This window comes from Syngnathoides biaculeatus, chromosome 3, assembly GCF_019802595.1.
Source record: "Syngnathoides biaculeatus isolate LvHL_M chromosome 3, ASM1980259v1, whole genome shotgun sequence".
NCBI classification, from domain to species: domain Eukaryota; kingdom Metazoa; phylum Chordata; class Actinopteri; order Syngnathiformes; family Syngnathidae; genus Syngnathoides; species Syngnathoides biaculeatus.
The window spans coordinates 9544812-9571701 of record NC_084642.1 but is presented as its reverse complement, the minus strand read 5'-3'; the positions used below and the strand labels follow the sequence as shown (position 1 = coordinate 9571701).

Genomic DNA, 26890 nt, shown 5'->3' with positions numbered 1-26890 from the left:
CCAAAGATACTTGAAGTCCTCCACTTGGGGAAGGATTTTGTCTCCGACCCGGAGAAATTTAGAAAAGTGCTTTAATCCCTCATGCACTCAGGATTCTTGGGATCAACTCTGATTCTCTATGGCAAAAACACCTGAATGTTTGCGGGAATAAGAAAACCGGATGGACGTCAGGGAGTGTTTTTGTAACCCAGTTTGTCGTCGGGCGTTTGTGACTGGTTTGAATGTCGCTACTGTGATTAAAAGTCAACTCGTTCCGTATAAAAAGCCTGTTAAGTCATTTCAGGCATTTTTCCCGAACACAGACTGTATGTTTGAGGATGATTGGTAAAAATGTGCAAAGTCAAGAGAACGATGTACTATCCGATTGTCGAGCCACAGCCTTGAACTGTTTTTCACCATTTCAATTTGTTTGTTTTTGTTGTTTCTTCACCAATGTGAAGACTTACAGCAAAATGCTCCGTAACAGACAAATCATCATATGACTGGAAATTGTCAAGGAAGTCTTCTGTTGTGTAATGGATAGTGAAAGTACAAAGAATTAATGTGATGAAAATAAAGTAGTACTGAATCGCCTTTAAGGTAAGAAAGGGGTGCATGGGAGAGCAACTAAGTCAGAAAAGATGATTCTCCCATCCACTTTTGGGCTGTCATTCAGACAACAACTTGCCAAACAACACAATTTGGCAGGAATGGCGTTGTAGATGGCGTAACCCAAAAATATATGTGGGCGTTCCGTCAAATCTGGTTTTCCACACATTTTCCAGTCAAGCACTTTTATGTGCTCCAGAGACGAATAAGGTCAGCGTCTCATGAGGGCGAAACGTCACACCAGATTTACTTACAACAGACGTCACCATACGTAATTGTAATTTCCGGAAAGCTATCAAGTATACAAAGGGCCTGATGGACAAAAAACATGATATGTATATCTTGAACGGACCAAAGCTGCACTTTGATTCGGCTATAACAGTGTTTTAGCTGTGTTATTAGCTAAAAATATTGGCACCAACTGACTTTGTTTTTTTTAACCAACAACTACAAGAAAGGATCCTGCTTCAAACATGGTGCTGGAGGTTGGAATCACAAGATTTTGGAGCTTTTTAAAAGTGCAGAGCTTTCACTATTACAAAAACTACATTATAGTAATGTTGCAATGTTGCTTTTATTTGCTTCGATGCTAGTAGTCAAAATGTCTGCGATAGAGTGAATCATCTCATCTGTTATTCTATCCCATTTCTAATCGATGAGTATCTAAACATACAAGGTTATATCACAGTACTCTGATTCAATTACCTTTATTGGATTTATTTCATATATAGTGACGACACCCCCCCCCCCCCTTATTCACAGGGGTTACTTTGCTTACACCCCTGCGAATAAGAAAAATCCACGAATAATGGATTTAGTATTAATGCACACTGGTTACACTGTGAGAACGCACGCAAACACATTTCAGCATGTATGCAAGCTACCATATGATGGCGCTCACGAGATCGACGCTGACGATGTTGCACACACTCACAGTGTCGCGTCGAAACTAAAATTATCAGACCACATCAAAGACAGTAGCATAAGTAGCAAATAATAAAACTAATAAAATGACTCTCACTGACACAAAACATGCCCTTTAAAGTGACACTGTCATGAAATGCATGATTTTTAGTATGCTCGAACACTCGGAAGGATGGATCCACTCTTCACACCTTTACGAAAGACCCGGTTTGTCGTGAAAAATGGATTGCACGGGTGCAAAGGACGAGAGCTTCGTGGGTTTCAAATGACAGGTAGGTGTGTATACAGCTAATTAAAAACAAAAAACGAAAAAAAAATTTTATGGGGGGGACGTAATCCTCTCAGAATGTAACAAAAGATCTGCGCACTAAGTCAGGGGTGTTAAATGTGTCGATGTACCCGTCGGCACCGAGCACGGCTTCAGACGGGGGGCTCGGATTCGACCGGGTTGGCTCATACATACTGTCTGGGAGTGTGTTGTTTGTAAGTGATCCGCATACCATCTAAATAAAGCTCGAAACGAGACGATAGGATAATATTGCCCCGGTCACTTCACTCGATTGTGTCCACAGCAGTCGGCTTTGGCCGGGCTGGCTGATACATACTGTCTGGGAGTCTGTTGTTAGGTGGAAGTGATCCGCATATCATCTAAATATGGCTTGAAATGAAACGATAGGATAATATTTCCCCAGTCAATTCACTCGATTATGTCCGCGGCGGACGGCTTCGGTCACGCTGGCTCATACATACTGTCTGGGAATCTGTTGTTGGTTAAAAGTGATCTGCATATCATCTAAATATGGCTCGAAACGAAACGTTGGGATAATATTGCCCCAGTCACTTCACTTGATTCTGTCCTTGGTGGACGGCTTTGGCCGGGCAGGCTCATACATAGACTTGGGAGTCTGTTGTTGGTTAGAAGTGATCCGCATATCATCTAAATATAACTCGAAACGATGGGGTAATATTGTCCCGGTCACTTCACTCGATTTTGAGATGTTCTCTTGTTTTCAATGGCGAATGTCGCAGTGTGACGTAATGAACAGAGGATGCAGGCAATATGGCCACCACTCGGATGTCGAATGAGACTTCCGCAACTTTGCGCATGGATGACGCGCTCTCTGCTCATGTTTATTTTTTCATATGGACATTGAAGTGAATGATGTTATATGTATTTTTCATTACAACATCTATTTTAGAATGTTTATAGACGTGGCACTTGACCGTTAAATGCTATTTACATGCTCCCAGCAACTCGGTCTGAAAAAAAGGCGGACCACATTGTAAGGTGCCATGTCTAATGTGGCGATTCGTCGATTTAGAAGAGGATTCTAGACTTATACAATTGTGAAAACACGTGAAAATATGGTAAATAAAAAAAAAAAAAAACTTGGGGAGACCAAAATCTGTGAATATGCGAGGCCGCGAACGGTGAACCGTGAATGTGCATGAATGTTCAGCGTTAGCGTATTAACCAGAACAGTGCACACGTCGCTGCTGGCTGATGGCACAAATGCTCCTAAGGTATTTTCAGTTTTTATTCATTTCCGTATTTTTTTTCCAAATCGCGTATTTCAATGACATTAACAAGCGTCAGGAATACTCCATGCTCCATGATTTAAGGCCACCCTCAGACCTCAAAGGTTCACAGATCTTTGGTGTTTAGTAGTCTGGACTGGAGAATATCGATCGGTGACTGATTCAAGCTACAATGTGAATTAAGTCATTATGTAATACACTGTTGGAAAAATAGTTAGAAACAAAAGATAGGTTGAGGTTATTGCTAATTTATCTTTTAATGAATCTTTGAGATCAAAAAATTGAGGGGAAGTGCTTTTTGAAGGAGCCCATTTTGGCAGCAATTTAGTTACAGACATTTTGTTGATCAGCTTTGTGTCCCAGTTTCAAAGAGGTCCCACTCAATCCCATTCTTCCTCATCACTAAAACCGTCGTCCTCCCGTGGCGGCTCTTGAAACCTGATGTTCGCCAGCATGTCCCTCATTGCCACCATGAGGCGGTTGACTTCCTGGTTGAGCTCCTGTCCCGCTCGAGCCACGTCTGTGTCGCCCTCCTCCTGCCTTAGGTCACCCTTGACGAGGAAAGTGACAGACATTGAGCATAAATACAGTCGATTTGTACATAACTTTGTATATATATAGAGAGAATAGAATAAAAGATTCCCGTTTTAATGACATTTACTTAATCCAACTGCATCCCCTTTCCTTTTCATAAGTGGATTATATAAATCAGAATCCAGTCTAAAGGGCTATTTAGATAAGCCTCAAGCCTTTCCGTTAACATTACACTTAGATCTGATTTTGTCAGGGAGTAGCCGATGCGTACAAGCTAAACTAAACTCTTCTTCTTCTTTTGGCTTGTCCCGTTAGGGGTCGTCACAGCGTGTCATCTTTTTCCATCTCGTGCATCTTCCTCTCTAACACCCATAGTCTTCATGTCCTCCGTCACCACATCCATCAACCTCTTCTTTTGCTCTTTTCCTCTCTCCTGGCAGCTCCATCCTCAGCACCCTTCTACCAATATACTCACTCTCTCGCCTCTGGACATGTCCAAACCATCGACGTCTGCTCTCTCGGACCTTGTCTCCAAAACATCCAACTTTGGCTGTGCCTCTAATGACCTCATTTCTAATCCTATCCAACCTGTTCACATCAAGCAAGAACGTCAACATCTTCATTTCTGCTACCTGCAGTTCTGCTTCCTGTAATTTCTTCAGTGCCACCGTCTCTAATTCGTACATCATGGCCGGCCTCACCACCATTTTTATAAACTTTGCCCTTCATCCTAGTGGAGACTCTTCCGTCACATAACACACCATACAACACGCTTGGACCCGTTTCATTGCTCTGGATTGTTGACCCCAAGTATTTGAAGTCATCCACCCTCGCCATCTCGTCTCCCTGGAGCTTCACTCTTTCTCCTCTGCCCCTCTCATTCACGCACACATATTCTGTTTTACTTTGGCTAATCTTCATTCCTCTCCTGTCCAGTGCATGTCTCCATCTTTCTAATTGTTCCCCCTCCTGCTCCCTGCTTTCACTGCAGATCACAATATCATCTGCGAACATTATGGTCCAAGGGGATTCCAGTCTAACCTCATCTGTCAGCCTATCCATTACTACCACAAAAAGGAAGGGGCTCAGCGCAGATCCCTGATGCAGTCCCAGGTCCACCTTAAATTCAAGCTAAACAAAATGAAATAAATAAATAAAAATAAAGTGGTGAATTAAGATTCAGCTGACGGCCATGCTACCCTGACAACGACAGGGTGTAGGGTGGGGGGGGGGATGCACCCTGAAATAGTTGTCAGTGAATTGCACATGTAGAAAAACAACCATTAAAACTCATATTGAAACCGAGGGACAATTTAACATCTTTAATCAATCAATTTTGTTTTTGGGATGTGGGAAGAAACTGGAGTACAAACTCCTACTTTTTGACAAGTGCAGTCTTTATGAAGTAAAAAAAAAAAAAAATCTATATTTTGCTGTGGCTGTGTGGGCAGTACCAGTAAGCAAGAGCAATGACTTGTGTCCTCAGTGTTGTCAACTTCTTGGCGCACTTGCTATATTTAATGACTTTTCCACCCCCTCTAGCAACTTTGTTTGTTTTTTTTTTTTTGTTTTTTTTTCACAAAAGGGCAAAAACCAAAAGTGTATCCTCTTTTTGCCAACTTTCCGAGACAGTGGAAGAGAGCCAGGAGGATTCACCCTCATCATTTGAGAGTCTCCATTAGGAAAGGCAAATATAATAAAGTGCTTGATCATAGCGCAATTTAAAAATCAAGAATAGATGCCAGGTGCATACATATTTTTTTGCCAATGTTGATTTATGATCATGATAATGTAATTTTAATAACTGCATAGGATTTTGTTAACCATTTTGGTTTATATCATATACCATATATAGAAGTACCTTCTTGCTATGTGACAATTTAATGCTTTAACTCAGTGGTTCTCAAACTTTTTACACCAAGTGCCACCCAAAAAAATGGGGGTTTATCCATCCATCCATCCATCCATCCATCCATCCATCCATCCATCATCCATCCATCCATCCATCCATCCATCCATCCATCCATCCATCCATCCATCCATCCATCCATCCATTATCTGAGCAATTCATCCTCACGAGGGTCGCAGGAGTGCTGGAGCCTATCTTTGGGGGTAAACGCTGAACGGGTTGCCAGCCAATCACAGGAAACAGAACCAAACAACCATTTGCACTCACAATTACACCTAAGGGCAATTTAGAGTCTCCAATCAATGCATGTTTTTGGGATGTGATCGGAAATTGGAGTGCCGGGAAAAAAAAACACGCAGGCACGGGGAGAACATGCAAACCCCATACAGGCGGGGCTGAGATCTGAAGCCCAGTCCCTAGCACAGTGAGGCCAACACTCGATAACCAGTTGACCCCACCGTGCTGTCGCTTGAGGCATATTCCTGAAAAAAATTAATTCATCCATCCATTTTCTTAACCGCTTATCCTCACAAGGGTCCCGGGAAGTGCTGGAGCCTATCACGGCTGTCAACGGGCAGAAGGCGGGGTATACCCCAAGCTAGTTGCCAGCCAATCACAGGGCACATGGAGACAGACAACAATCGCACTCACAATCACACTTAGGGGCAATTTAGAGTGTCCAATTAATGTTGCATATTTTTGGGATGTGGGAGGAAACCGGAGTGCCTGGAGGAAATCGACGCAGGCAGGGGGAAAACATGCAGACTCCGCACAGGTGGGTCCGGGATTGAACCCGGGGCTCCAGAACTGTGAGGCCAACACTTTCCAGCTGATCCACCGTGCCGCCAAATGTAGTACATATGATTGTAAAATATGATAAAAACTACGCAATACAGGGTTCTTAGATTTTGAATTGGTTTAGATCAATTCATGGTCCATTGACAGTTCAATTTAACTCATTCATGGGCAGGGCGGAAATTTTTTGCCTTATTAAGATAAAAATCTCCTAACAGGCCACAATCAAGGAAATTACACTTCTTTTCCGTTTATGGTCAAGTTATATGATAACTTTACAAATTTATAATCTCGTCCCAAAAATGGGACACTGCCGCTGCCTGCGAGATGGTACTTGGGTTTCCTTAGATACCAAATTATGACTTCAGATTAAAACACTTAAATATTTTGATATACTGAAGGATATAATGTGTGCAAATCATGAAATCCCAAAAATGGGACGCTGCCCACGAATGAGTTAAACTGACAGTGCTGTGAAAATTCTATTTGCCCCCCTCCATATCTAGATCTGTCACGCACAGAGGTTTCCAATAATCAAACCATTTTTACATTACTCAGAGACAATCCAAGGCAATGCCAAATGCAGTTTTCAGATGACAATTCAATTTATTAAGGCACGCAAAAAAAAAAAAAAAATTGAAACATTTCTGACCCTCTGTGTAAAATTAAATGGATGGATGGATGGCCTTACAGTTCTAATACATTTGGCATATTATGACAAATGCAATTAAAAAAAAAGCGACACTTCGCAGAGGTTTCGGCCACACATCACGTGATGTGAATGTCGGCATGACTGTAACGGTTAAATAAGGTGAACAATTAAGTTGCAGACATTCCATTTGATGATGTGGGTTGCTCCCGTGGGTGAAAGTTACATACAAGTAGTCAAAATGTCTCTAAAGTTCCGCAAACAGGAGACACAATCATTCAACGCGTAAAATAACATCAAAGAAAATAAGTAATAAGGCATCACGGGACCAAAACCTCAAATATCTCAACATTTTACCAATCTTTGTTTTTGTTTGGGCCTTTGTGAGGAAATTAAATATTTGTCATATGCCTCCTTTTTTTTTGTTATTCATTTGTCATGAGGGAGGCTCATCATGAGCGTAGGGAGGAAATATTATCCCCAATTTAGACCAATACAGTTGTGCAACTAAGTTACTCTATTACGTAGTACATTATTTTGCCAGAGCTTTAATTTTTTACAAGTAAAACAACAGTGTAGACATTACAACAACAATGGAGGAAACAAGCAGTAAATGAAACCCAAACCTTGACTAAATGATAAAGAATGATTGTAGCAGATCTGACAAGGGTTTAACGGACTAGTTTAACGGCATAATTTGAATATGAATATACTTTCTTTTAACCAGTATTAACAGGATTTATTGAGAGTTCACAGAACATTAAAATAATGTGTTGTTCGGAATTAGTCTTAAAAAATTGACTTTAGTGCTTTTGCCACATTTACTCACTCAACAAATTTAACCAAGCCACCATTTTATTATAACAATGCTTTTGTTTTAATTGAAATTGTTGGAAAGATATTCATTTCACAATTTTTATTATTGTGATTGTAGTTTGCAGTGGTCTGAACACGTTACACATCATACTAATTACATTTGATATCAAATGAAGTTATTTGGACCCCCCCTAACCCACATTTTCTCAATAAATATGCATCGGCTTAGCTTGCAATAATTAATAATCACTGCAGTGCTCAGTTTTACAGTTGAAAAATTAACACTGAAAAAAAGAAAAAAGAAAAAAAAAGAACGAGGTTGGTAGCCCCCCAGTCAACTGGTCAAACTACTGGTCTACCCAAAGGCTTTGTAAACCGGAAAACTAATTCCGTGACGGATTTACCTGAAGGTTGAAGTTTGGTAGTAAGGAACGGAAAAATAGCGACAGCGTGCTCTCGTTCGATGCTGCAACACGTTGCCTGCAAGCAGAGGGAGAAACTAAGCAAACGGAAGGCATGACGCCTACCACTGGTCACAAAACAAATGAGAGAAGATACTATGCGGGCATGGTACACTACCTCACTGGTCTGGTGTAGGAAACAACGGAATCCACCGGGGGGAGAGGGTCAAATCCCATCACGGGCTGAGTGGTCACCTCCTGAGAGTGTAGAGCAGGGGCGTCAAACTCATTTCACATTGTGGGCCACATATGGCCTCGGTAGATGTCAAGACGGCCGGACCATTAAAATTATACCATACTTTGCTATAAATAACTAAAATATCAAGTCTTTCCTTTGTTTTGGTGTAAAGAAGCACAAAAATGTTGAAATTTAATGAACATTCCTTTTACAAAACATTACATGGACCAAGGTAAAAACAAAATCGTAACAAGTAGCAGATGGCGCATCGACACCGTCCGCTGTGTTGTGTCTGTCTCAGTGACAGACTGAGACTGCTGTTGTCCTCTTATCTGATCAAAACAATATAATAATTCATGAATTGCATCTTATTAAAATTTTTTTTCACTTTTAAATTATCCTGCGGGCCTGATCAAACCTCCTCCCGGGCTGGCCACGGCCCACGGGCCGCACGTTTGACACCCCCTGGTGTAGAGCAAAGAAGCGTTGTCAAAGTTGCCTCATGCAGTTACATGAAATGTCTGTTCGATAAAGTTTGTTCGATAAAGCAATTAAAAGTGCAGTGGCACCTGTTTTGATCCTTGACCAATCGCGGAGGTATTGCAATATGTTGTAAATCGTGCTGGGGAAGGCTGTATTAAATTAGCGGACATCCATACCTTGTGTTGGGTATCATAGACGTACTGCTGCGGTACGATAGTTAGTTTTGCTTTGCTGTAGACACAGTGCACCATGATTTTCTTTTGTAAATCCATTCATTTTCTGAGCTGCTTATCCTCACAAGGATCACGGGGGTGCTGGAGCCCACCCAAGCTATCTTTGGGCAGGAGGCGGGTCACACCCTGAATTGGTTGCCAGGCAATTGCAGGGCCTTTTGTTTGTGAAAAGGAAAAAGTAAATGAATCCCAAACATTTGGAAAGTGTGTCTTTTGCACATGTCGTCCTCCCGGATTCCCAACAATGCAGCAACTAATTTCTGCACAAAGTGATGTGTGAGTTTCAAGTAACATTAGTCCGTTTGGAAAAATGACCCCTGCGAAGGTTCAAGGCAGAGATTTTGCTTTGGCTTTTTTAAAAAAATCAAATGTTTCCATTTATTCTATTTATCTTTTCAGCCCTATTATTCTTCAATGAATAGTTCAGTTGATTTCAATCACTGTAACGGTCACACACAACAAACTCAGCATTACTATCTTTGCTGAAGTTTGATTTTGATTCAGATCAATCGTATTTAATGCTTATGTATCTGCTAAATGTATCAGAATTTCTTTGTATTTGTTGCTCCTCTATACAGCAAACTTTGTAATGGAAAATGCCAAGTGCCACAATAAGAATCTTATTTAATGCAGGTTCTCAAAAGAATTGAAAAACTGGGATACAGGATGCCATCTTCTTCTTTTCCTTTTGACTTCTCCCGTTAAGGGTCGCCACAGCGTGTCATCTTTTTCCATCTAAGCCTATCTCGTGAATCTTCTTTTCCAACACCCGCTGTCCTCATGTCTTCCCTCACAACATCCATCAACCTTTTCTTTGGTCTCGCTCTTTTGCCTGGCAGCTTCATCCTCAGCACTCTTTTACCAATATACTCACTCTCTCGTCTCTGAACATGTCCAAACCATCGAAGTCTGCTCTCTCTAACCTTGTCTCCAAAAAGATCCAACTTTGGCTGTCCCTCTAATGAGCTCATTTCTAATCCTGTCTAACCTGCTCACTCCAAGCGAGAACCTCAGCATCTAAATTTTTGCTACCTCAAGTTCTGCTTCCTGTTGTTTCTTCAGTGCCCCCGTCTCCAATCCGTACATCATGGCCGGCCTCACCACTGTTTTATAGACTTTGCCCTTCATCCTAGCGGAGACTCTTCTGTCACATAGAACACCAGACACCTTCTGCCAACTGTTCCATTACGCTTGGACCCATTTGTTCACTTCCTTACCACACACACCATCGCTGTGTATTGTTGACCCCAAGTATTTAAAGTCGTCCACCCTCGCTATCTCTTCTCCCTGGAGCTTCAATCCTCCTCCTCCGCCTGTCACATTCATGCACATATATTCTGTTTTACTTCGTCTAATCTTCATTCCTCTCCTTTCCAGTGCGTGTCTCCATCTTTCTAACTGTTTCTCGCCTGCTCCCTGCTTTCACTGCATGTCACAATATCATCTGCGAACATCATGGTCCCAGGGGATTCCAGTCTAACCTCATCTGTCAGCCTATCCATTAACACTGCAAACAGGAAGGGGCTCAGCACGAATCCCTGATGCACTCCCACCTCCACACGTAATTCTTCTGACACAGTTACGGCATGTCTTACTGCTGTTCTGCTGCCCTCATACATGTCCTGAACTCGTCCAACATATTTCTCCACCACACCAGTGCGCATGGAGTACCACAGTTCCTCTCTTGTTACTCTGTCATAGGCTTTCTCTAGGTCTACAAAGACACAATGCAGCTCCTTCTGACATTCTCTGTACTTTTCCATGAGCATCCTCAAGGCAAATAATGCATCTGTGGTACTCTTTCTCAGCATGAAACCATACTGTTGCTTGCAGATCCTAATTTCTCTCCTGAGTCTAGCCTCCACTATTCTTTTCCATAACTTCATTGTGTGGCTCATCATCTTTCTTCCCCGATAGTTTAATTATGCCATGGTGGGTGATAAATGTGCCAATATTGGCCCCAATATTGAACCTTGCGTGAAATAGTTGAGACCTCTCTGTAGATCTCTCTTGAACGAGTCTGACGCATTTGGTAAAAAACATACCCTAATGTTATCTGGAATACATGATAGACAATCAACTTCAAACATGTTCTGTTTTTGAAAGCTTGTTAGACATGCCTAAGGGGAGCTTAAGGTCGCCATCGGAAAAGTCCATTGATCCGTGGACCGGTAGGGTTGAGGACCACTGATGTAACTGATGAATGTATTCATTTCTATGTATTTGTTGCTACTCTATACGGGAAACTTTGTAATGGAAAATGTCATTTGGAACAATAACAATCTTATCTAATGCAGCTTTTCTGGTTAATCAAGAAAGAAAATGTGGTGGAAGATGCCATGGTGATAAATGTGCCACAATTGCCCTCAGAATTGCCATACTTTACTGTAACCCCCCACCCCCCACCTCCACCCAAGGATATTAAAGAGGCTTCAATGTTTTAACAGTATCAGTACGATTCTGCTCATGACCAACATTTGTGGTTTCTTTGTAGACAATGGAGACGACTGTAGCTGTTTTGCATTAAAGGCTGTGGGATCTTACCAGAGGGAGACTAGATGTGGCCTCTTTGATCTCAGAAAGCAGAACGTGGCGATGGATGTTCCGCGGAGCATTCTGGTATCTCTGTTTTCTCCTGCAATACGAAGAAAACCGAAAAAGGTTACAGCCGATTACAATAAGAAGAATGTCTCTAAATGACTTTTTATACTTACAGTGGTATAACCTCATAGTTTTAAAATGTTGTCAAGAACGCAACGGTAGGACAGTTATTTTGAGCTAATCATTCGTACATTATGACTTCAATATTTATTTTAATGTATTCATTGCATCAAATTTGTAACGGTTGACGCAGTTGCAGCCTGCAGAGAATGAATCCTTCTTTATAATGTCTACACGTTTCCCCGTGGGGACATCACGAGCTACTTCCGACTCTGAGCTTACTTGTATTCTATGTATCATGCGTGCTAAAGTTAAGAGGGACATGCTGATGCACGCTTTTTATCTCCAGTCGTTTTAACCACGGCAATGCCCTGTCACGCTGGACTTCCAAAAAATGAACGTCTCCACTCTCCAAGTACTCCAGCTGCTCATGCGCTGACGAAGGCCCGAGGGAGGGAGCACATTACACCGGTTTGATGACATCCGTCTGCCTTTGTGTTTCAAGATCGATTTTAGGGTTCTTTTATTAGTTTTTAATGTCTTAACGGTTGTGGGCCATCACATCTATCTGATATCTATTTATGTTATCAACCCTCACGGGTCCTGAGACCCTCTGGCAGTGGGCTTCAACTCATTCCAAAATGTAGTGTTCAGGGAAGTCGAAGTGGAGCATTGCTAGAGATTGTGACCTAAGCCATGATGGCTGGTCACATTTTATTTTTAATTAAGTTCACCACTGTATAATTCAGACAAATTAGTTACTTAACATTAATATTTGATTCGTAATGGTCACAGTACCAAATACTGAGGGTGGCGTTAAGTCAAATAAGGATTTAACAGATTGTGTGGCGTATGTTTAGTGTTAGATATAACGATACAGTATATACACATTTCATCTGTGTAAAAGCTTTAGACCACTATTAAATTTGTTTTTATGAGACTTTTTCTTCTCCCCAATATGACATACAACATGAAGTAACAGGTTACAGCAGATCTACACAAATGAATATGAAAATCTTTGTAGAAGAATGGCTTGTGAAGCCACAACAAATTACATTTCTTCGACTAATTATATTCAATTACATTCTTTTTGGTCAGCCTCTGTATCAGGGTGCATTATTATTATTTTTACAATGTGGGTCAATAATTCATTGAAACTGTCCAAAATCCCTAATTATTTTGGCACCTCCTGTCATTAAGTACTAAACTAAAAAAAAAAACAGATAAAAAAACACTCTCAAATGCGAACCAGTACAAACGGTTTTTATATTGATTTATTGGGTATTTGTTAATTCTTCCTTAGTTGAGGTCACCTCTCTGCTTAGTGGCATTCTAATTGTTATGATCAATAATCACATTGTCAAAGCAAATGTCATGCTGGCCAAAGTCTTTTACACAGAGGCGTCACGATTTTTTGAAATGTGCTTTTGAGAAAAAAAAACGTTTATAAAATTGTAGCTGCACAACTTCAGAGGTTCCACTCTATTTGAGCCGTTTTCATTATACCTGCCACCACGAGGACGTCGCTCCTTTGGGATTGCATTTCATCATTACGCTGATGAATTGCAATTATAGATGCGAGTTATCAATGTGAAATGGATCTGCTGCAATGAGCTCTGAGTTACCATTGAAGTTCTACTTCTGACCCATGCTAAGACCAAAATAATGGACCTTTCCGATCTGTCAATCACACGTACAATAATAGCCAATCAGATAGCTGCATTGTCTTAACCCCTGCCTTGACACGCCCCTCTTGCCGTGTTGTCCCACAAAAAATGCTGGACGTCAGTAGCGTGTGCTTGGAAAAGTTAATGTTATGAAGAAAATGGTCCTCAGATGCACTTGGGGAATGTGCAATTCTGATGCAAGATATCCTGCGAGGTTACAAGGGGCCCGATTGATTCATTTTCCAAAGCCTAAAACACAGTTGACGAAGTGTCTACGATAGATTAAGGCTTGCAGAAGAGCGCACGTACAACTAAATGTGGACAATATCAACTAACACAAGGCTGTATGTTTGAAGGTAAGTGAGGGAGAATTATCTTCTCTGAGTTTGATTGAATTATTATCGGTGCTTTATACATTGCAGGAGAACAACTTTCACTTTGTTAGCGTGTCACTGACCTGCTGAATGAAGTGTGTAATTTTTTTATGCCGAAGAGTCGGGTTAGTGATGCATAAATGCGGGATGTCATGCAAGACAAATGTCTATTTGCCAATCTGTATCACATCGGACTTTTAAGACATAGCACTGAGTTGGATTATGAGCCAAGTCAAATGAATACACCCACTCACTTAAAGACTACAATGATATTACTTGTGATCTTTCCAAGTAGAAAATACTCATCCTGCTTTACATGCGCAGTACGATTCCACTATTTTATCCTGTTGGATTTCAATATGAAGTTTGTGAGACGGCAAACTTCTTTGCATCAATTGCAAACATTTTGCTGTAATTCTGACATTGCATCCTGCTCCGTCCAAAATCTTAATTCCGTGTACATATCCTTGCGTGAGATAGTTGAGACGTTTCTGTAGAACCCTCTTGGACAAGTCTGACGCATTTGGGAAAAAACATACCCCAATATTATGTGGAACACGTGATAGGGAATCAACTTCAAACATGTTGTGTTCAATAACCATTTTGTAAGCTTGTGGGACATGGCTATGCGGGTGGAGTTTAAGAACGCCGTTGGAAAGGTCCATTACTTTCAGACCGTTAAAAAATAGTCACCATTTTAAATATTCCACCATGTCTGTTGATAACTGTGTTATTGATTGCAACGATGGGCTAAATCTGATTTCATTTCCATATAAAGGAGGAGACGTTTTTCCACCAACATAAAATTCCAATATTCTAAATGAAAGATGCAGAGACTAAGTCTTTGGATGACAGCCAGGTTGACGGATCTGAGCACATTTTAAGGTCCTGTTTTTGTTAGATTTTAAATGGCTTAGCACCATTATACTTGAACTAACATTTGCCTCTCCGCTCAGAGGATAGTGGCCGTCTAACTATCCCAAAAGTTAGTAAACACCAGTTTGCTGAATGAGCCTTTTCTTTTCAAGATCCAATGTAGTGGGAAGCTCTTCATCTTGACATTAGGCAAGCCTCCTCAGTTGAGTTTTTTTTTTTAAAGCAAAGCAAAAGACCACTTCATTTCTTACTTAACATGGATATTTGACTTCAAAAGTCATCATGGTTAACAAATGAGTTTAATGGTGTGTTGTATTTTTCCTGTTCTTGCTGTGTTTTGACCGTAATTTCCGGCTTGTAAGCTGCGACTTTTTTCCCATAATTTCAACCCTGCAGTTTATGCGGTGATGCAGCTAATTTGTGCATTTTTTCTAATGGCTGCAAGGGGGCACTCGAGCGGAAAAGGTAAGAGTGAAACCGGTGGAATACATGTGCCGAGGAAGTGACATTTACTGGTCCGGCCTTTTTCGCGCTGTGCTAGCGTGTTACTGCCGTGTCCCAGTGATTTTTACCAGTACGTTTTTTTTTAACCGCACCTGTTAGCGCGGCGGCGCTAGCGTTAGAATGGCGGCGCTAGCGTTAAACTCTCTGTGTACCGTCTTTGGAAATATCTCGTGTTTCAATGTCGGTTTTTACACAGCTGCACCCTATGTATGTACCAAATGGTATTTCCTTTATAAATGTACTGGGTGAGGCTTATAACCAAGTGCGCTCCAGCTGAGCGGCCCGGCTTTGATCTCACTTGTTTTGAGAGTCCTCCACCAATGGGTCGTTTGCATCAATTCGACACAGCACCTCCCTCACATTCTCTTCCAACCAAAGCATAACTGCCGCTTCCCTCCAAAGGCTGTGCATCCTCCCCACGTACAGCGCAGTCAGTTCAGCCAAGGCTGGCAGCTGTCTAGAGAAAGCAAATGTTGACATCGCAAAGGGTCAATGGATGAGATTAAGGATTGTCAAAAATGATAAAATTAGACAAAGAAGTTTACATTACCCAATCTGACTGCTTGGACCAAAGAATGCATGTGAGGTGACTGTGACATCTGGCTGCACAGTGCATAGATCCAATAAAGGCATCAAGACTGCAGAAACACATTCAGATTCATGACACTAACGTTCTCCCTCAAGCTAATCCCTATCATTCTTTGCAACGTCATGACTTCCTTGTTTGTTTGTTTGGGATAAAAATTAAGTATTTATAAAACCTTGTTTTTGCCAGTGGAAAAAAAAGAAACTGGTAGAAATGGGGCAACTCACTTTTAACCACATTTTATAACAGCTTTATAAAAAGACACTGTAGATTCCAGTTCAGTGCAAAAATATTTGCAGTCTTGAGTTTGACCTTGTTAGCCAGTCAATTATGGTGGCATAAATTATCTAGTATTAAACACATACAGACAATACATTTAAATGAAATACATCTGAACAAAATAACCCAACGTGAACTGACCAACAGGAACTGGAGAGGGCTGTTGCCAAATTTTTTGGTTGTGTATAATTTAATACATCTATATAATCTATATTGAAATTCTATATTGAATCACTAAGAACCGGTGATAAATAGGACTCAAAAGCAATTCCATTATGAACACAAACCAAAGAACTGCATTTAGACACAGTACTATGTAAAACCTTTACATTTTAGGGTGTAGGCCAACCACAAAAGCAAAGTTTGGGTTGTGTAGCTGTGGCCATGGAAATCCAAAAGTCTGCTTTATTAAGAAGGTATTGTGTGTGCCTGTATCAGAATCAGCTTTATTGGTGAAGTGTGTAAAAACACACGAGGAATAGTTTGGATGGAAAAAAAGTGGTAGGTCCACCCCAAAATAATAACTATTATAGTAATAAAAATTGTGAGTAGGTGCATTTGTGGATACCAAACTGCAAATATGAGAAGGTCCACCTATTATTTCTTCCTTCCTTCCTTTTTTTTTTGACTACTGGAAATGGGCTTCGATAATTATTTCACAAATTCCTGTTCAGGCATTCTAGATTTGATAAGTTTTGTTTTTTTCTTTATTTGAACTTACAGATGGCACCGCCATAGGGGAGGTTTAAAAAAGATCTTTTAAGAATGTTTTTTTCCCTACGGCCTTGCATCCTTGTGAACGTTTGTCTCAGTGTGACGAGGTCTGACAATGGAAATTTTCTGACCTGCAGGAAACATGATGAGCGCATCCTGCAGCATTTGGTCAGCTTTGTGTTTTGCTTGATCACTTTCTTCAGGCTTGATTTCTTCCTGCTGACTGAGATGGAAATGGCAGAGTGCAGTGGAGAATGCAAAGTTTGGCAGCTGCGACAGATTTCTGTGTTCCTGAGATACAGACATACAATTTATGACTAGTATTGAACATGAAATATACAAGAACTATACGAAATGTGAAGCATGATTCACCTCCCAGTCCTCATAAAGCTGAAGTAGAGCGTCGTACTGTCTGGAACGTAGCATCAGGTAATCAATGAGCAGCAGCATGCACAGCGAGTCAGAGTCTGGGTCCAAACTAAGTAGAAAAAGGGTAGGGGGGTAGGGGGTGGGGACGCTTGAGTTTTCAGATATCCAACATCTTTGAATGCATCGGTTAAGCCAGTTGACAGCAGATTCCTCAAAATGCCCACCTATTTTGAAGATTACAGTGGACCCCCCACTATTCGAAGCGGATAAGGACTGAGCCTGACTGCGAATAGTGAATTTCCACGAACAACTGACACCGCGCTAAAAGATAAACTACAAACTACAATCCCAAAACACTTCAACAGCATTTCAACAGCTTACAAATGTCTTTAGACATTGCTATTATACCATGATGCTATACCGTGTGCTAATATTTTTTGTGTTGAGCGCAACAGCAAGCCACTCTGCCTTTTGTGTCAGACGCCTACCGGATTTCACAGCTTCAAATCTTCACTTCATCTCACCCCACGCTAATATTGATCTGGAATTTCCAAAAGGGACTAAACTTCGCAGTTACAAGTCAGTCATTTTGAAAAAAAAATTTAAAAAAGGCAGATCCAGTTTATTAAAAAAAAAAAAAAAAGAAAAAAAAAGAAGAAGCATCGAGAGACTAATGCCTGCATCACATTAAGTGGCTTGGAACATTCCAAGGCCGAAAAGCCATACAATGAGGCGTAATTGATTAAAAAATGTCTTGGTGATGTCGCTGAAATCTTGTGAACTGAAAACAAAAATCTTAAACAAATGGTGTCAGACCTTCTTCAACTATCCCACCACACTGTTGAACAGAGAGTATCGGACATTAGCACGGCTACTGATACACAGTTGCGCTCAGATCTCAGATCATGCGAGTATTTTAGTGTTGCATTAAATGAGAATTGTGACATACAAGACAAAAGTTGAAGTGGTAGTTTGTCTATATTCATTTATATATTTATTTTTTCAGTCTGTGGTGTTCGTACACTGTAGAAGTCAATTTTTCTTATGTTGATGTGTGACATTTACAATAAATCTGGCTGAGCAAAGGTATGCGTGTGAGGAGGGAGTGATGTACATCTGTATGATGTGGCACAGTAAAAAAACATGTGGCTCATCTCCTGACTGGTTGGCGACCCCTGTCCTGTACTGTAATATTTAAGATCATCAAACAATTGTAAATGTCAGACAAATATAACCCAGGTCAACTTAAAATGATGATTTTTGGAAAGATTACTGTTGCGGTGCAGTCTGGTCTTAAATAACCAACGTTTTGAGTGAAAAGCGCAGGACATACACCAATGATAGCAAACGAATGGCTAACACTTCGATGTTTACTGACTCAAAATGGTTTGACAACATGAACTGGCTGTTGTAGTCCAGGAATTTCTTTCTTTTTTTTTTTTTTTAGATTTCCATCGTACAGACAATTTTTTTTTTCTTGTGACAGGAAAGAACAGGTCAGATCGGGGGGAATGTATTTTGAAAATTCCCAGACCCGATCAGCTGTATCTAGACACGTCACACCAGGAAGCAGTGACAGCTCTGACAAAGGCTTGATTGACAGCCAAAACTGACAGGAAGGCAAGAGATTTTCTTTTCACCGAAAAATAATTTGGCTGAAAAAGAATGAGTTTAAAAATTGTATTGGAAAAAGACGACTTATGTTTAGCAATGTTCCGCTCAGCTGTGGTTACGGATTCCACTGGTTATGGTGTGTTTTGTCCTAGTTTGATAAAACTAACATGAGCTAAAGCAGAAACAGGCGGTGTCGCCTACAGTGCTCCTGCCGATTCCAAATCACAAATCGAACATGGCTCCTGTTAGATTTTTGAGTGAATCAGCAATCAGCGAGGGTGCGCCTTCTTCTGCAGTAGTTCAATTGAGTGGACAACTACTCTGATGGGTTATTTTGGGATTATGACGACCGACAGTAACCGTTCGTTGTCTCCTCAAAGAAATGGTATAATAATTATCTTACATACGTAAACTAGACCGTATTTAGCCATGAAAATAACTTTCATACTTTTCTGCCAAGTTGCAGAAAATAAAAATTGCTTTTCTAGAATAACCAAGGATAGACCCCCCCCCCCCCCCCCAGAAAATACATAAACAGGTGACTCTGCGAAGGCAAAATCATGAATATGTGGAAGTCAACTATATACTGTTTTTGTTCTGCTATAAAAAAATTGAATGAAAACAATTGGAAATTTTCATGAACTTACCCGTGTGCAAATGCAGGAATGAGTATATTTGCAGCTATTTGGCAACTAGCACACAACTAATTTGTCTTTGACCTTTTCCAACTTTTTGAAAGGATCGCGTGACAATTCACTACACAGAAACTTCCAAACCCTTATCATGCAATCAACAAATTATGTTATTCAAGTAAATGAAAGCCATTCTTATTTAAAAGAAAATTAAAAAAAACCAGTGCTCCTTCAAATTTTTTGCCATCTTATGACCCTATTTTTTCTTTTCTTTAATTTGAAAACGTGTATTCTTCTTCTCCTACCTCAGAATCAACTTGCAGTACTCCAAAGCTGTCCGGGGGCATCCTCTCTTCTCAAGGAACATCATGTGCTTGAAAAGAGCCAGATAAAAAGCCCTGAAAGCAGATTATCATATCACGGAACTTTGATTTTAAATCATAATAATTCATAAATTATTCAAGTACGGTTTAAAATTAAACTTTCTGTCCAGACAACAAAGGTGGACATTTGATGTGCACTGAGGGATAGCAAACATCTATCCAACCTGTTTTCTGGTCTGAGATAATCCAGTCTGCAGGTCCCAGACGTCAAACTAAATACGGGGTGAAACGCACATTCAAAAGTGTACAAGGCCCTCTCTGGAACAACAACAAAAATAATTAAAATAATTCATACACACATTTTAATATTATGTTCATATATCATCTGGTTTAATAACATCATTCTGTTGAAAAAATAACACATTGGCAGGCAGGGATGCTCAACAGAGCCAGGCCATCTTTTCTTTATTTCAATATGCAAATAGGACTGGGATAAAATAAACACTTAAATTAATAGAATGGGGAAAAAAAAACAAAAAATAATAGTATTAATAATTTTTATTTATTTTTTTAATCAGGTAACTAGTTGACCGCCACGGTGATGCAGCTGTAGAGCACTGGCCTCACAATTCTGAAGACCGGAGTTCAATTTCCAGCCCCAACTGTGTGGAGTTTGGATGTTCTCCCCGTGCCTGCGTGGGTTTTCTCCAGGCACTCCGGTTTCCTCCCACATCCCAAAAACATGCATTCATTGAAGATTCTAAATTGCCCGCAAGTGAAATTGTGAGTGAAACTGTTGTCTGTCTCCATGTGCCCAGCGATTGGCTGGCAACCAGCTCAGCACATGAAATAATGATCAGAATTAGCACCATATTTTCACTCACAATCTAAGCTAAATGTTTAGTTTTCAGCGGGTTTATTTTGAAAAATGGCTTCCTGACAGGGAGTTACGAGCCTCCTATTTAGGTTGTCTCAGTTTATGAGGATAAGTAGCAAACATTTTTTCCCCCGCTACGTAAGTTCACATATCACTGTCACCCGGCCCCCCCCTCCAGAGGCCGGCGTAACCAGTCCCGTGAAAAAGTTAAAGTTCGACATCCATCATGGGGGGGGTGCGAGACACATATCACAAAAATTGTGGTCTAATAACATAAAGACTACATACCTAAGTAAGCGATACAGTGACACTATGGCATTACAAATAAGATGATTAAAGTAGACTAAAGCAAGTGATAATTTTCGGGTTGAATGACTTCAAATTTTTGCTTTAAAGTGAAACTAATGAGTGGGGAGCACTGACATCGAGGGAAAACGCAGAGGCACAGTTGGGACTAAAGTTGAAATGTGAGGATAAAGGACATCGTTCTTCATTTTGAGTTAAACATCCTCACCAATAAGGTCCCTGGCCATCTCTTGATCATCTTGGATACGGCATACGTCAGAGAGTTGCAGCAAAGAGTCAACGTGGTAGGGGTTAAGCTGCAACAGAGCCTAAGAAGAGAGATAAACAAATGGTATATACCCTACAAGTGTTGTTTTCATCACCACTCTATCAATATGCAGTGCGGTTATAGCATCATGTGTCGAGATTTTTTTTTCCACGACATGTACAGTAGTACCTCTGGGGCTTACGGCCATGCGACCCTGAGAACGCCCGATCTCGACAGATCTCGGAAGCTAAGCGGGTTTGGCCCTGGTTTTCACTTGGATGGGAGACCGCCTGGGAATACCGGGTGCTGTAAGCTTTCTCTGCCCCGGCTAAATGCAGAGGGGTTGCGGCGTAAAACTGTGCCAAACAAATATGCGCGCATCAAAGATGATGTGCTGTGGCGACCCCTGACGGGACAAGTCGAAATGAAAAGAAGAAGATACAGTAGTACCTTAACTTATGAAATTCATTCATTCCAGAAGTCATTTCGTAAAGTGTATTTTTCGTAAGTAGACGCGCATTTTACATGTAAGTAGTATTATCTGTTCCAAGGCTCCAACACCACCAAAAATAATCATTCAAAGTACATAATGTGGAGATGGTTTCACTGTGCACGTCCAATGTTATCTTGGAATATTTTGTTTTATTATAAATTTGTGAATATGTGGACAAAAAAACTAAAATGGGGCGGCACAGTTCTGGGGGCCTGGGTTCAAATCCCAGCCCCGCCTGTGTGCCGTATGTTCTCCCCGTGCTTGCGTGGGTTTTCTCCAGGCACTCCGGTTTCCTCGCACATCCCAAAAACATAAATTGGAGACTCAAAATTGCCCCTAGGTGTGATTGTGAATGCGGCCGTTTGTCTCCATGTGCCCTGTGATTGGCTGGCACCCAGTTGAGGGTCTACCCCACCTCCTGCCCGTTGACAGCTGGCATAGGCTCCAGCACTCTCGTGACCCTTGTGAGGATAAGCGGCCAAGAAAATGGATGGATGGCTATATATTATATAAGATGTTGGCTAAATGAACAATTTGAAGAATGATTCAACAATGAAAAAATATGACACTGATAATTTTGTGCTGTTAAATTATTCACTGAAATAAATAGCGGAGTAATGCAGTATTACCACAATGTTGTTTGGATCCATGGACTCAACAGCATCCAGGAACTTGAACTGTACTTGTTGATAGTCACGACTGTGCTCAAAGGTGAAGTATTGAACGCCATCTTTTGACTCAAGTAAGGTCATTGAGATTCCTGAAAAGATGTCCTAAATTAATACAGATGGAAAAGCTGCAGTCAAGTTCATATAGGTGTAATACTATTGATAAGGCCTACAGTTCATGTATTAATTATATGAAGCGCTATAAAAATGACTCATTTACAAAAAGCTTCATTTAACTGAGTAAAATTGTGGAGGTGAAGCACATAATATTTAAAGACTGAATATGTTCAATGCATCTAAGTACCGATTAAAAGGTTTGAAGATTGTCATATTTTTATCTGAAATTAGTCGCAGTAGAAATATTACTTTTGCAACTTTTCATGACATAAATGCAGGGCAAGTCTTTGTAATAGCAAAAAGAAACTTTGATTTATAGTCAGATGAACAAGATGACGCTAGCACGACCTGGGCGGCTGAATCGAGGCCAACTTTCCTTGGGGCTGGTCATCCACGTGTTCCGATGAAACTGTCTATTGCGTTGTCGCAGTCTGGAAAAAGACGCTGAGATGATGATGATGATGATAGGAATGATGATAATCCCGAACGGCTCCCGAAATCCCCAACAAACCATGCATACCTTTGATCCCCCAAAACTGCTCGACTCCCAAAATATTTCTTCAGCTCCGTTTCTGGGTTCAGATTCCTGGACATACGTGCATGGAGGAAGAATTAGTGGAGAATAACATTTCTTTTTTTTTTTTTTTCATCAATACTTTAAATGTCAAACACTGTACTGTCTCCCACAAGACATCTTTCATTCCTCAACATAGTAGCTGGATTGTTATTTTAACACATATACAAAGATCTAAAGCCATATTATCTTTTAAAATGTCAAAGTTCCATTGCATGAGTAAAGATAAAAGAAATAATTGACTAATTTGCAAACTGCCAGCACTCCCGCGACCCTTGTGAGGATAAGTGGCTTGGAAAATGGATGGATACATATTTGCTTTGTATTAATTCCATGTATTTTTACCATTACGTTATTAACACCATCAATTAGACATTACGATGTTTTATGTTTTTATGATAGTAATGTACACAGAGTCCAAAATCTCTTTCAAATTTAAAATCCTCTTGATGAGCTTTGTGAATTTAAGGGCATACAAAGGGGTATTGAACTACTTTCTTCTCCTTATTGTAATAATGACCCAGAATTTGTCTAATTATTTCCGATAAATTGTAAAAAAAAACAAACAAAACTATATGGACCTGATACACGAATACGGTACTCAGCTGAAGTTCCACTTGAGAGGGACCAACGAGCAGTGTTGGGAAAGTTCATTTTCTATGCAAACAAGTTCAAAACTTAGTTGAATCTTCAAAAAAATTAATTAGTTCAGTTCATAATACAAAATTTTGAAACTAAGTTAACCGTTCTGAAAATTAACAAGTTCAGAGTTCTTTTTTTTCCCCGATACTGAATTAATGGGCAGCACGGTGGATGAGCTGGTACCACGTTGGCCTCACAGTTCTGAGGACCCGGGTTCGATCCCGGCCCCGCCTGTGTGGAGTGTGCATGTTCTCCCCGTGCCTGCGTGGGTTTCCTCCCACATCCCAAAAACATGCAACATAAATTGGACACTCTAAATTGTCCCTAGGTGTTATTGTGAGTGTGACTGTCTCTATGTGCCCTGGGATTGGCAGGCAACCAGTTCAGGGTGGACCCCGCCCGCCTCCTGCCCATTGGTAGCTGGGATACACTCCAGTACTCCCTGGTGACCCTCGTGAGGATAAACAGCAAAGAAAATGGATGGATTAATGTCATCTCCCTCTCATGAAGATGAACAATGTAGTTAATATATATGAAAAAACTGCGTACAACCATCATCGTAAGCATACATATTATTCAATGAATACCTCTCAATCATTTTTGTAAAGGAGATGAAAAATGTCTAATTGAGACCTGAGCTGATTCGCATGTTTTTTTTGTAAAAGAGGTGCTGGTTTGCTCACCTGTGCTCGACATGTAGAACAAATCTTCTGTCACAGCCTCCGCAGTCATTTTGGAAAGTCAAACCATTGGACTGCTCCAAGTTTTCTAGCAATAAATCAATGTCGTCATCTAGTGCAAGTGCTGCCTGACAAGCAGAGAGAAAGCAATGTGAAATACATAATTTCTGTCTTCAAGGAAAAGTTCGTGTTTACCTGCACATTGTCAGATTTAACTTTTGACTTTTTTTTCTTCTTCTTTTTCTTCACACTAGACAAAGGCTGTAAATAAATAAACACGGGAATAATTTGAACCCCAAAAAATAAATCATATTTCACCCACCCATCTTGCATTTTACCTCATTTGGCCCTTGACTGCTGTTTTCTTTGCTGTCCATATGTCCTGTGTCATCTGTTTTGTCTATGTCGAGTTTCTCTAGGTCTTCATCGGCAGAGACTTTTTCCGCATCACTTATCTGTTAAGTAAATGAAATGAAATCCCTTTAAAAAAAAATTCGCCAATGTTCACAATATGACGAGCTTGTTGCCAGACATGTGTTTTAAACAATCATTTAACTGTGACACTCAAAAATAAGTAAAATGTTCAATAGTAAGGAGCACAGAGGTGAATTGAGGCTATATAACTAGTTAATAGTCTTGGCATTCATTTATGAGGTGTGGCAGAAATGTTTCAGAAGTGGTTGCACACATATGTTGAAAACCAAAACTGTAAACTACAAGTTCTACTGTTTGAGGTAATCCTCCTGGAAGTTAATGCACATTCGCAGCCTTCTCTGACACATCTTAAAACACTGTTGGAGTCTTCATGTTGTCATTGGCTTCAAAACAGGTCTCCATGAGATAAATAACATAATGCCAGGTCGACTGATAAGGGATTTTCCTCGCGGAGAGCAATTTTTCTTCTCAGTCTGGAAGTGAGCGATGCTCAAGGCATTATGAGCAATTGGGTTGTCATGGTGGCGCGGTCACGAGTTGCCTTTCCACAGCTGTCGCCCTTTCTCGCACACTTAGCCAAGCAAACCCCGAAGGACCTCTGAAGACGTTTTGTCCACATTGAAGGAGGAAAACTCGTAGTTAAGCGACATCAACCCTGAAACACTTTCGACACACCTCGGATACTTTTGAGCTTGATAGGTAAAATGCTAGTGCAAGAAGTGGTCAGCAGTCTCATTGTAGATACTTAATAATAACTTGATTGCTGATCCAAACTCGATGTGTGGCTAATATCACTAGCTAGCCGCTACTAATGTTAGATCTCCCAGGGTACGTGCAGTAGTGTAGATGAGCTCTAATATAGCCATACCATTTCAAAAATGGCACAGATGTTTTTACGATCTTTGTTTTTCTTTGACTTTCGGCTGGTGCCATTCCGATGTGACGGTGGGCAGACACCGGCGGTGTCCAACTGCTCTCCGTCGCTTTCGGCCAGCTCATCGGGGCTTTCTGGCAAAGTTAGCTCCTCCGCGACAACCGCCTCCTGACCCCGCTGTTTCCCTTTTAGCCTCCGCAAAGCTCTGGTAGACATGTTACACGGCTCGCGTACACACCAATACCCCCCAAAAAAAGAGATATTTTGGCGACTAAAAGAGGTTTACGTGAGCACGCCGTCGAAATGTTTTGAACGCACAGCCATAGTTCAACAGTGACTACTTCGTGATTTCCTTTTTGGGCAGTTTCAACTTTTTGTCGCACTCGAGCGCCCTCAACAGGAACAAATGGGAACTTCACCGTCACCAAAAATATAGCTTTAAATCAACAGCAGGTGGCAGCAGTAGCTTGAAATCAGTCAACTATCACTATTTACTGTACAATATATCTATACTAGTTATAATAAACAATATTAATTTACCAAATACCAATAAGGCAGACTTGATAGTTTTTTTTTAACATGAATGTCGAAAACAGTCGTAGTACCGGAGGAGTGTTAGTGCCATTGTGAATTCACTGCAGTGTTGGCTTGTGAAAAGAAGGAAACAAAACTGGTTTCATATCTACTGTAATGTTGAACATATGCCGAAAGGGACCAGGGAACTTGGACGGTTCACCTGCATGTGGGCGTCGGAGTGTAACTTTTTGCCCTTGTATATCGTGTTCTCGTTTTCGATTCGTGTGCGTGACACTTTTTCCTGTTTAATAAATGTTCAAATACAAGTGGATCATTGACCGTGGTTCTCGATTTTTGTTCTCTTTCAAACTATCCATCCATCCATTTTTTTCACCGCTTATCCTCATGAGGGTCAAGGGGAGTGCTGGAGCCAGTCCCACCTGTCAACGGGCAGGAGGCAGGGTACGCCCTGAACTGGTTGCCAGCCAATCGCAGGGCACAACAGCCACACTCACAATCACACCTATGGGCAATTTAGAGTGTCCAATTAATGTTGTATGTTTTTGGGATGTGGGAGGAAATCGGTGTACATGGAGAAAAGCCCCATAGGCACGGGAAGAACATGCAAACTCCACACAGGATTAAAAGCGCGGGACCTCAGAACTGTGAGGCCTACGCTTTACCCTCTTTCAAACTATTAAATAAAAATCATTTGAAAATTAAATGGGATTACACAAGCGCGCATAATTTCCT

At 40.8% G+C, this 26890-nt stretch overlaps 1 protein-coding gene and 1 pseudogene across 1 annotated transcript; one reads left to right on the top strand and one right to left on the bottom strand.

Annotated features, from left to right (window-relative positions):
• Positions 1 to 3283: 3283 nt before the first annotated feature.
• Positions 3284 to 25978, bottom strand: tcf25 (transcription factor 25 (basic helix-loop-helix)). The gene is made up of 18 exons (XM_061814579.1): positions 25616 to 25978; positions 24651 to 24767; positions 24508 to 24573; positions 24316 to 24440; positions 22937 to 23002; positions 22765 to 22847; positions 22261 to 22391; positions 21100 to 21199; positions 19933 to 20026; positions 19691 to 19783; positions 17143 to 17248; positions 16902 to 17061; positions 15742 to 15829; positions 15490 to 15648; positions 11654 to 11744; positions 8334 to 8413; positions 8159 to 8234; positions 3284 to 3602 (listed from the first exon to the last, which is right to left on the bottom strand). The coding sequence occupies exons 1-18, from the start codon at positions 25835 to 25837 to the stop codon at positions 3432 to 3434; spliced, it is 2028 nt and encodes a 675-aa protein (XP_061670563.1). The 5' UTR covers positions 25838 to 25978; the 3' UTR covers positions 3284 to 3431.
• On the top strand, positions 21335 to 21453 carry LOC133498717 (5S ribosomal RNA; annotated as a pseudogene).
• Positions 25979 to 26890: the final 912 nt, after the last annotated feature.

Excerpts from the sequence above, each read along its gene's own strand:
- tcf25 (XM_061814579.1), bottom strand. The coding sequence starts at position 25,837 with ATGTCTACCAGAGCTTTGCGGAGGCTAAAAGGGAAACAGCGGGGTCAG. Across the intron at positions 21,200-22,260 it reads TGGATCCAAACAACATTGTG|GCTCTGTTGCAGCTTAACCC; the intron begins GTAATACTGCAT and ends CTCTCTTCTTAG. Across the intron at positions 17,249-19,690 it reads TACTGCAAGTTGATTCTGAG|TTTGGACCCAGACTCTGACT; the intron begins GTAGGAGAAGAA and ends TTTTCTACTTAG.